General features: G+C 50.3%; 1 protein-coding gene across 1 annotated transcript in view; it reads left to right on the plus strand.

Moving 5' to 3' along the window:
* Positions 1-11116, plus strand: part of LOC119970907 (probable G-protein coupled receptor 139) — a 51572-nt gene extending 40456 nt beyond the window's left edge. Inside the window, exon 2 of the mRNA XM_038806016.1 lies at positions 10191-11116. Within this exon, the coding sequence (XP_038661944.1) occupies positions 10191-11116 (926 nt within the window). The remainder of the gene's footprint in view (positions 1-10190) is intronic.
* Positions 11117-11464: the final 348 nt, after the last annotated feature.

The following is an 11464-nucleotide window of genomic DNA, read 5'->3' on the forward strand; positions in this document are numbered from 1 at the left end:
CTCTGCTGCCCTCTGCTGGTTGCTTGCCTTTATTCATACTCCTTGGGTCTTCTTCGCAGGTTCACCTTCAACTTAGGCTGACCGCACTGCACGTATGCAAATTTCCCCAGAACAGCTGATCAGTAGCTCTGCTCTGCTGCCCTCTGCTGGTTGCTTGCCTTTATTCAAACTCCTTGGGTCTTCTTCGCAGGTTCACCTTCAACTTAGGCTGACCGCACTGCACGTATGCAAATTTCCCCAGAACAGCTGATCAGTAGCTCTGCTCTGCTGCCCTCTGCTGGTTGCTTGCCTTTATTCAAACTCCTTGGGTCTTCTTCGCAGGTTCACCTTCAACTTAGGCTGACCGCACTGCACGTATGCAAATTTCCCCAGAACAGCTGATCAGTAGCTCTGCTCTGCTGCCCTCTGCTGGTTGCTTGCCTTTATTCAAACTCCTTGGGTCTTCTTCGCAGGTTCACCTTCAACTTAGGCTGACCGCACTGCACGTATGCAAATTTCCCCAGAACAGCTGATCAGTAGCTCTGCTCTGCTGCCCTCTGCTGGTTGCTTGCCTTTATTCAAACTCCTTGGGTCTTCTTCGCAGGTTCACCTTCAACTTAGGCTGACCGCACTGCACGTATGCAAATTTCCCCAGAACAGCTGATCAGTAGCTCTGCTCTGCTGCCCTCTGCTGGTTGCTTGCCTTTATTCAAACTCCTTGGGTCTTCTTCGCAGGTTCACCTTCAACTTAGGCTGACCGCACTGCACGTATGCAAATTTCCCCAGAACAGCTGATCAGTAGCTCTGCTCTGCTGCCCTCTGCTGGTTGCTTGCCTTTATTCAAACTCCTTGGGTCTTCTTCGCAGGTTCACCTTCAACTTAGGCTGACCGCACTGCACGTATGCAAATTTCCCCAGAACAGCTGATCAGTAGCTCTGCTCTGCTGCCCTCTGCTGGTTGCTTGCCTTTATTCAAACTCCTTGGGTCTTCTTCGCAGGTTCACCTTCAACTTAGGCTGACCGCACTGCACGTATGCAAATTTCCCCAGAACAGCTGATCAGTAGCTCTGCTCTGCTGCCCTCTGCTGGTTGCTTGCCTTTATTCAAACTCCTTGGGTCTTCTTCGCAGGTTCACCTTCAACTTAGGCTGACCGCACTGCACGTATGCAAATTTCCCCAGAACAGCTGATCAGTAGCTCTGCTCTGCTGCCCTCTGCTGGTTGCTTGCCTTTATTCAAACTCCTTGGGTCTTCTTCGCAGGTTCACCTTCAACTTAGGCTGACCGCACTGCACGTATGCAAATTTCCCCAGAACAGCTGATCAGTAGCTCTGCTCTGCTGCCCTCTGCTGGTTGCTTGCCTTTATTCAAACTCCTTGGGTCTTCTTCGCAGGTTCACCTTCAACTTAGGCTGACCGCACTGCACGTATGCAAATTTCCCCAGAACAGCTGATCAGTAGCTCTGCTCTGCTGCCCTCTGCTGGTTGCTTGCCTTTATTCAAACTCCTTGGGTCTTCTTCGCAGGTTCACCTTCAACTTAGGCTGACCGCACTGCACGTATGCAAATTTCCCCAGAACAGCTGATCAGTAGCTCTGCTCTGCTGCCCTCTGCTGGTTGCTTGCCTTTATTCAAACTCCTTGGGTCTTCTTCGCAGGTTCACCTTCAACTTAGGCTGACCGCACTGCACGTATGCAAATTTCCCCAGAACAGCTGATCAGTAGCTCTGCTCTGCTGCCCTCTGCTGGTTGCTTGCCTGTATTCAAACTCGTTGGGTCTTCTTCGCGGGTTCACCTTCATCTTAGGCTGACCGCACTGCACGTATGCAAATTTCCCCAGAACAGCTGATCAGTAGCTCTGCTCTGCTGCCCTCTGCTGGTTGCTTGCCTTTATTCAAACTCCTTGGGTCTTCTTCGCGGGTTCACCTTCAACTTAGGCTGACCGCACTGCACGTATGCAAATTTCCCCAGAACAGCTGATCAGTAGCTCTGCTCTGCTGCCCTCTGCTGGTTGCTTGCCTTTATTCAAACTCCTTGGGTCTTCTTCGCGGGTTCACCTTCAACTTAGGCTGACCGCACTGCACGTATGCAAATTTCCCCAGAACAGCTGATCAGTAGCTCTGCTCTGCTGCCCTCTGCTGGTTGCTTGCCTTTATTCAAACTCCTTGGGTCTTCTTCGCAGGTTCACCTTCAACTTAGGCTGACCGCACTGCACGTATGCAAATTTCCCCAGAACAGCTGATCAGTAGCTCTGCTCTGCTGTCCTCTGCTGGTTGCTTGCCTTTATTCAAACTCCTTGGGTCTTCTTCGCAGGTTCACCTTCAACTTAGGCTGACCGCACTGCACGTATGCAAATTTCCCCAGAACAGCTGATCAGTAGCTCTGCTCTGCTGCCCTCTGCTGGTTGCTTGCCTTTATTCAAACTCCTTGGGTCTTCTTCGCAGGTTCACCTTCAACTTAGGCTGACCGCACTGCACGTATGCAAATTTCCCCAGAACAGCTGATCAGTAGCTCTGCTCTGCTGCCCTCTGCTGGTTGCTTGCCTTTATTCAAACTCCTTGGGTCTTCTTCGCGGGTTCACCTTCAACTTAGGCTGACCGCACTGCACGTTTGCAAATTTCCCCAGAACAGCTGATCAGTAGCTCTGCTCTGCTGCCCTCTGCTGGTTGCTTGCCTTTATTCAAACTCCTTGGGTCTTCTTCGCAGGTTCACCTTCAACTTAGGCTGACCGCACTGCACGTATGCAAATTTCCCCAGAACAGCTGATCAGTAGCTCTGCTCTGCTGCCCTCTGCTGGTTGCTTGCCTTTATTCAAACTCCTTGGGTCTTCTTCGCAGGTTCACCTTCAACTTAGGCTGACCGCACTGCACGTATGCAAATTTCCCCAGAACAGCTGATCAGTAGCTCTGCTCTGCTGCCCTCTGCTGGTTGCTTGCCTTTATTCAAACTCCTTGGGTCTTCTTCGCAGGTTCACCTTCAACTTAGGCTGACCGCACTGCACGTATGCAAATTTCCCCAGAACAGCTGATCAGTAGCTCTGCTCTGCTGCCCTCTGCTGGTTGCTTGCCTTTATTCAAACTCCTTGGGTCTTCTTCGCAGGTTCACCTTCAACTTAGGCTGACCGCACTGCACGTATGCAAATTTCCCCAGAACAGCTGATCAGTAGCTCTGCTCTGCTGCCCTCTGCTGGTTGCTTGCCTTTATTCAAACTCCTTGGGTCTTCTTCGCAGGTTCACCTTCAATTTAGGCTGACCGCACTGCACGTATGCAAATTTCCCCAGAACAGCTGATCAGTAGCTCTGCTCTGCTGCCCTCTGCTGGTTGCTTGCCTTTATTCAAACTCCTTGGGTCTTCTTCGCGGGTTCACCTTCAACTTAGGCTGACCGCACTGCACGTATGCAAATTTCCCCAGAACAGCTGATCAGTAGCTCTGCTCTGCTGCCCTCTGCTGGTTGCTTGCCTTTATTCAAACTCCTTGGGTCTTCTTCACAGGTTCACCTTCAACTTAGGCTGACCGCACTGCACGTATGCAAATTTCCCCAGAACAGCTGATCAGTAGCTCTGCTCTGCTGCCCTCTGCTGGTTGCTTGCCTTTATTCAAACTCCTTGGGTCTTCTTCGCAGGTTCACCTTCAACTTAGGCTGACCGCACTGCACGTATGCAAATTTCCCCAGAACAGCTGATCAGTAGCTCTGCTCTGCTGCCCTCTGCTGGTTGCTTGCCTTTATTCAAACTCCTTGGGTCTTCTTCGCAGGTTCACCTTCAACTTAGGCTGACCGCACTGCACGTATGCAAATTTCCCCAGAACAGCTGATCAGTAGCTCTGCTCTGCTGCCCTCTGCTGGTTGCTTGCCTTTATTCAAACTCCTTGGGTCTTCTTCGCAGGTTCACCTTCAACTTAGGCTGACCGCACTGCACGTATGCAAATTTCCCCAGAACAGCTGATCAGTAGCTCTGCTCTGCTGCCCTCTGCTGGTTGCTTGCCTTTATTCAAACTCCTTGGGTCTTCTTCGCAGGTTCACCTTCAACTTAGGCTGACCGCACTGCACGTATGCAAATTTCCCCAGAACAGCTGATCAGTAGCTCTGCTCTGCTGCCCTCTGCTGGTTGCTTGCCTTTATTCAAACTCCTTGGGTCTTCTTCGCAGGTTCACCTTCAACTTAGGCTGACCGCACTGCACGTATGCAAATTTCCCCAGAACAGCTGATCAGTAGCTCTGCTCTGCTGCCCTCTGCTGGTTGCTTGCCTTTATTCAAACTCCTTGGGTCTTCTTCGCGGGTTCACCTTCAACTTAGGCTGACCGCACTGCACGTATGCAAATTTCCCCAGAACAGCTGATCAGTAGCTCTGCTCTGCTGCCCTCTGCTGGTTGCTTGCCTTTATTCAAACTCCTTGGGTCTTCTTCGCAGGTTCACCTTCAACTTCGGCTGACCGCACTGCACGTATGCAAATTTCCCCAGAACAGCTGATCAGTAGCTCTGCTCTGCTGCCCTCTGCTGGTTGCTTGCCTTTATTCAAACTCCTTGGGTCTTCTTCGCAGGTTCACCTTCAGCTTAGGCTGACCGCACTGCACGTATGCAAATTTCCCCAGAACAGCTGATCAGTAGCTCTGCTCTGCTGCCCTCTGCTGGTTGCTTGCCTTTATTCAAACTCCTTGGGTCTTCTTCGCAGGTTCACCTTCAACTTAGGCTGACCGCACTGCACGTATGCAAATTTCCCCAGAACAGCTGATCAGTAGCTCTGCTCTGCTGCCCTCTGCTGGTTGCTTGCCTTTATTCAAACTCCTTGGGTCTTCTTCGCAGGTTCACCTTCAACTTAGGCTGACCGCACTGCACGTATGCAAATTTCCCCAGAACAGCTGATCAGTAGCTCTGCTCTGCTGCCCTCTGCTGGTTGCTTGCCTTTATTCAAACTCCTTGGGTCTTCTTCGCAGGTTCACCTTCAACTTAGGCTGACCGCACTGCACGTATGCAAATTTCCCCAGAACAGCTGATCAGTAGCTCTGCTCTGCTGCCCTCTGCTGGAAATGGAAATCGCTTATTGTCACGAGTAGGCTTCAAATGAAGTTACTGTGAAAAGCCCCTAGTCGCCACATTCCGGCGCCTGTTCGGGGAGGCTGTTACGGGAATCGAACCGTGCTGTTGGCTTACCTTGGTCTGCTTTCAAAGCCAGCGATTTAGCCATGTGCTAAACTAGCCCAAGCAAAAGGAACTGAAGGCACTGTTGCTAAGTTTGCAGATGATACAAAGATCTGTAGAGGGGCAGGTAGTATTGAGGAAGTAAGGAGGCTGCAGAAGGATTTGGGCAGGCTCGGAGAGTGGGCAAAGAAGTGTCAGATGGAATACAATGTAGAAAAGTGTGAGTTTATGCACTTTGGAAGGAGAAATGGAGGCATACACTATTTTCTAAATGGGGAAATGCTTAGGAAATCAGAAGCACAAAGGGACTTGGGTGTCCTTGTTCATGATTCTCTTAAGGTTAACATGAAGGTTCAGTCGGCAATTAAGAAGGCAAATGCAATGTTAGCATTCATGTCAAGAGGGCTAGAATACAAGACCAGGGATGTACTTCTGAGGTTGTATAAGGCTCTGGTCAGACCCCATTTGGAGTATTGTGAGCAGATTCTTGCCCTGTATCCAAGGAAGGATGTGCTGGCCTTGGAGAGGGTCCAGTGGAGGTTCAAAGAATGATCCCTGGAATGAACAGCTTGTCATATGAGGGACAGTTGAGGACTCTGGGTCAGTACTTGTTGGAGTTTAGAAGGATCAAGGGGATCTTATTGAAACTTACAGGATATTGCGAGCCCTGGATAGGGAGGATGTGAAGAGGATGTTTCCACTTGTAGGAAAAACTAGAACCAGAGGGCACCATCTCAGACTAAAGGGACGTTCCTTTCAAACAGAGATGAGGAGGAATTTCTTCAGCCAAAGTGTGGTGAATCTGTGAAACTCTTTGCCGCAGAAGGCTGTGGAGGCCAAATTACTGAGTGTCTTTAAGACAAAGATAGATAGGTTCTTGATTAATAAGTGGACCAGGGATTATAGGGAGAAGGCAGGAGAATGGGGATGAGAAAAATATCGGCCATGATTGAATAGCGGAGCAGACTCAATGGGCCAAGTGGCCTAATTCTGCTCCTATGTCTTATGGTCTTTAGTCTTAAAAGTATTATCCATCCTAATCTTACTTTTCAGCTCCTAGTCCGTAGTTCCGTAGTTTGTGACAATTCAAATGTGAGGGGATTTTTGCTCCATCATGTTTCATGCATTGAGTTCCATCATCACCCTGTGGCTGAAAACCAAACCCTGCTCATTATGATTCTGCAAATGACGTTAAATATATTTATCCTATGGACTGGATATTCCAGTCGTGGGAGAGGGCAGAAAACAGGGCCTGGAAGCACCACTAGCACTGGGAGAGATCATGGACAGCATAAGCTCCATGCAGGCGGGGAAGACGCCGGGACCGGACGGATTCCCGGCGGACTTCTACAAAAGATTTGCAACAGCGCTGGCCCCGCACCTGCGGGAGATGTTCACAGACTCGCTAGCTAGGGACACACTGCCACCCACGTTAGCACAGGCCTCAATCTCGCTGATACCTAAGAAAGACAAAGACCCAACGGAATGTGGGTCATACAGACCCATCTCACTGCTGAACGCAGGCGCCAAAATACTGGCCAAAAGGCTAGAAGACTGTGTACCTGAGGTGGTCACAGAGGACCAGACGGGCTTCGTCAAAGGTAGACAGCTTACCTCGAACATCAGGCGCCTGATGAACGTGATAATGACCCCCTCCGGGGAGAGAACACAAGAGGTAATCGTCTCCCTAGACGCAGAAAAGGCCTTCGACAGAGTCGAATGGAAATACCTCATTGAGGTACTGGAGCGGTTCGGGCTTGGAACAGGGTTCACCTCCTGGGTAAAGCTCCTATACAACGCTCCCATGGTGAGTGTACGGACCAATAATACCAACTCCCAATACTTCCAGCTGCACAGGGGCACCAGACAAGGAGGCCCACTGTCCCCGCTGCTGTTCGCCCTAGCGATTGAACCGCTAGCAATCGTGCTCAGGGCAGCAAAAAGCTGGAGGAGGATCCGAAGGGGAGGCAGAGAGCACAGAGTCTCACTCTGTGCAGATGACCTACTCCTCTACATTTCGGACCCACAGAGCAGCATAGACGGAATCATTGCGCTCCTGAAAGAGTTTGGAGCCTTCTCGGGCTACAAACTCAACATGAGCAAAAGCGAGATCTTCCCAGTACACCCGCAAGTGGGGGGGGGGGGGGGCACTAAAGGGGCTGCCGTTTAAACAAGCCCAACACAAATTCCGCTACCTGGGGATCCAAATAGCCCATGACTGGAAAAGGATCCACAAATGGAACCTCACCAGTCTGACGGAGGAAGTAAAAAAGGACCTGCAAAGATAGAACACACTCCCACTCTCCCTCGCGGGGAGAGTCCATACGATCAAAATGAACGTACTGCCCAGGTTCCTCTTCCTGTTTAGATCCATCCCGATCTACATCCCCAAGGCCTTTTTCAAAGTGCTGGACAAACTAATCATGGCGTTCATATGGGGGGGGGGGGTAAAAATGCTAGGATCCCAAAGAAGGTCCTACAAAAAACAAAATCCAGGGTGGGGGGCTAGCCCTCCCAAACTTACAATTCTACCACTGGGCGGAGACAGCCGAGCGAATAAGGGGATGGATCCAGGAGCCAGAGGCCGAGTGGGTGCGCGCGGAGGAGGCCGCCTGCGTGGGGACCTCCCTCCGGGCCCTCGCCACGGCAGCACTCCCATCCCCACCCAAAAAACACTCCAGCAGCCCGGTGGTGATAGCCACCCTCCAATCCTGGAACCAACTGCGGCAGCAATTTGGCCTGACCAAAATGTCGGACAAAGCTCCCATCTGCAACAACCATAGGTTCACACCAGCACTGACTGACGCCGCCTTCAAAAGGTGGGGGCAGGACGGAGGGACACTGTCAGTCAGGGTCCTATACCCGGACGGCAGGGTCGCAACACTGGACGAACTGACAGAGAAATTTCAGCTAGCCAGGGGGAACGAGCTAAGGTATCTGCAGCTTAAAAACTTCCTACGAAAGGAGACAAGGACGTACCCACAACCGCCACGACAGACACTACTGGAAGAACTATGGACGCAAGCATACTAGATAAAGGGAAACTGTAATAACATGTACGACCGACTGACAGAAAGGGCCGACACCGTATTCAACGCAACACGAAAGAAATGGGAGGAGGACTGGGGATGGAGATCGGGTGGGGATTCTGGAGCGAAGCACTGCATTGGGTCAACTCCACCGCCACGTGCGCAAGGCTCAGCCTGACGCAGCTAAAAGTGGTACATAGAGCCCACTTAACAAGAACCCGTACGAGTAGGTTCTTCCCGGAGGTGGAGGATAGATGCCAAGGAGGCCTGGCCAACCACGCCCACATGTTCTGGTCTTGCCCAGACTTGCGGGGTACTGGACAGCCCTCTTCGAGGCAATGTCCAAAGTGGTGGGGATGAGGGTGGAGCCATGCCCGAAAGTGGCAGTCTTCGGGGTTTCAGACCAGCCAGAACTATTCCTGGGGAGGAGGGCGGATGCCCTTGCCTTTGCCTCCCTGATCGCCCGCCGTAGAATCCTGTTTGGCTGGCGGTCAGCAGCACCGCCCAGAGCTGCAGACTGGCTGTCCGACCTCTCGGAATCTCTCCAAATGGAGAAAATCAAATTCGCTATCCGAGGGTCAGACGACGGCTTCCACAGAACATGGGAGCCATTCACGCGAATGTTCCGGGACCTGTTTGTGGCCAACGAACAAGAGGAAGAATAGCCAAGTACCCAAGAATCAGGGGAAATTAGTCAAGAATCAGGGGAAGGTAGCCAAGGCATGAAAGGGAGAGATAGACTGGGAGGGAGGGAGGACGGGGGGACGGCTAAACCTGAGGAAAGAAAGGTGAACCACTGGGGGGGGGGGGGGGGGGGGGGAACAGCTAAACCTGAGGAAAGAAAGGCTCACCGTGGAGGGAGGGGGGGGGGCAAGAGAGGAGAACCAGCGGGGTGGGGCGGGGGGCAGGGAAACGGGAGCCGGAAGGAAGGCACGGGATGCCAAAACGTGCATGACATCTCCGGGAGCGGGGAACGAGGAGAATAAAGATGGAGGACTGGAGGAACAGCAGAAGCGGAGGCGAGCGCGGGACGGCAGCGAGACCCGTCCGGGAGAAGCAGGCGACGACAACACAAAACACAGCCTAGTATCGCACACTGTAATTATCTCCCCGGCACCCAAATGTATATTTGCCTCGCCAATCCCCGCCACACCCGCCCCACCCACCGCCCCCCCCCCCACCCCCCCACCCACCGCCCCCCCCCCCCCCCCCACCCACACCCCCAAACAGTCGCCTACTTACGTGGTGTAAATAATTTTGACAGGTGTACAGAGCTGCCGTTGTCGAGCTGGTGCACAATACCCTACCAGTAATTTTATTTCATATTTTATTGTATTTTATGTTGGGGTGTGCCCTTCTCTTCTAAATATGTATGTATATACATATATGTTTCTTATTCGGTGTACATAACGGTGATTATACCTTGTTCAAAAACCCAATAAAAAAACATTTATAAAATATATTTATCCTGTTTATTAATCTCTCTGTCCGGTTACTGTGTTCTTCCAATGCATTCCATCTTGCACCATTTACTTCATGTCTTGGGAGAAGATTCAAAATGCGATCAAAGTTTTGGCCTGGAGATCAGACTCCGTTTGATAACATTTTCCAATTTGAGCCACATGACAAAGCAGCCGACTATCTATACTTAAGCGTGCGTTTGATAAAACGGATCGTGCTATCCAAGGTCTCCATATAACCATCCAAATTTGACACTTAGTTTCCATATGTTGGCATTGTGCAGGGACAAAGACTGTGTTTAAATTCACAGCACTGTTCACATTTAGCACCAGTTTCCATTCAATAGCGCAAAGCCATTTCTTAACTAGTCACCATTCCATTGACACGTTCCAGAAATGAGTTTCACATTAATTGCACTGCCCAGGTCCAGAACTCAGTTTCCATTTGGTAGCAATGCTTAGCCAGTAATTAACCCATTTTTGCTGAATGCAGGAAGAAAACTATAAACTATTCGCAAAGTCTTATCCAATTTTGTTACCAGTCTGATGATTAATTCTCTTGATCTTTTTGATCTCATTTCTTCTGACAGTTAACCTGCTGGTGATCCTGATCTTAATGCGAGGAAGGTGTGGTTTGTCCCGATGTATCACCTGCTACCTCACGGCAATGGCTTCAGCTGATCTAACTGTTATTTTCACTGATGTGATCATGAACCACATTATTCCACTTTATTCTACAACGCTATTCTCAAACAACATCACCCTGTGCGGTCTCATTGACTGTCTCACTCATGCAGCCAAAGACCTTTCTGTTTGGTTCACAGTTGCTTTTACCTTTGATCGATTTGTGGTCATTTGTTGTCAGAAGCTGAAAATTAAATATTGCACCTGGAGAACTGCAGTGATCATTATTGGAGCAGTGACTGTGCTGAGCTGTCTGAAGAACATTCCTTGGTATTTCCGATATAAAGCTGTCTATCTTGTTTACATACCATTGTTCTGCATGGTGAAACCCAGCTATTATACCTCATCCCTGTGGAAAGCATTTAGTTTCTTTCACCATGCATCAACCCCACTGCTCCCATTTGTTCTGATCCTGCTCCTCAATGCTCTCACTGTCAGGAACATTTCATTGGCGAACAGAGCCCGAAGGAGGCTCCTGGTGGACTGTGACAGGGACAGGAACAAGGATCCAGAGATGGAGAACCGCAGGAAGTCCATCATCCTGCTCTTCAGCATATCGACAAGCTTCATATTGCTCTGGATGACAGAAGCTGTGTACACCATCCATGAACGAATCACATTAAATCACATCACTGATCGACTGTTCAAAACCCGCCTTCCATTCATTATTGGTTACATTGGGCCGATGCTCCAGCTCCTCAGTTCCTGCAGCAACACGTGTATTTATGTCACGACCCAGAATAAATTTAGAGAGGAATTTAAGAATGTGCTCACTTACCCCTTTGTTGTTATTATTGAGTTTATTAACAAAGGCGACTACAGTGACAACTGACCACCGTTCTGCCAGAAGTAGTTCTGCTTGATACACCCTCTCTGAAATTCCACTCAAGATTATTACTGAAAGTACAAATAACCACTGAACCACAATTCCAATGCTGTGCCATCTTAAAGATGCTGCAATGATATTTGGCTTGGAGTTCATGTAATTCTGACTGACGCAGTTGTGGAAATAAGGGGCAGCAGGGTAGCATGGTGGTTAGCATAAATGCTTCACAGCTCCAGGGTCCCAGGTTCGATTCCCGGCTGGGTCACTGTCTGTGTGGAGTCTGCACGTCCTCCCCCTGTGTGCGTGGGTTTCCTCCGGGTGCTCCGGTTTCCTCCCACAGTCCAAAGATGTGCG

This window comes from Scyliorhinus canicula, chromosome 9, assembly GCF_902713615.1.
Source record: "Scyliorhinus canicula chromosome 9, sScyCan1.1, whole genome shotgun sequence".
Lineage (NCBI taxonomy): Eukaryota > Metazoa > Chordata > Chondrichthyes > Carcharhiniformes > Scyliorhinidae > Scyliorhinus > Scyliorhinus canicula.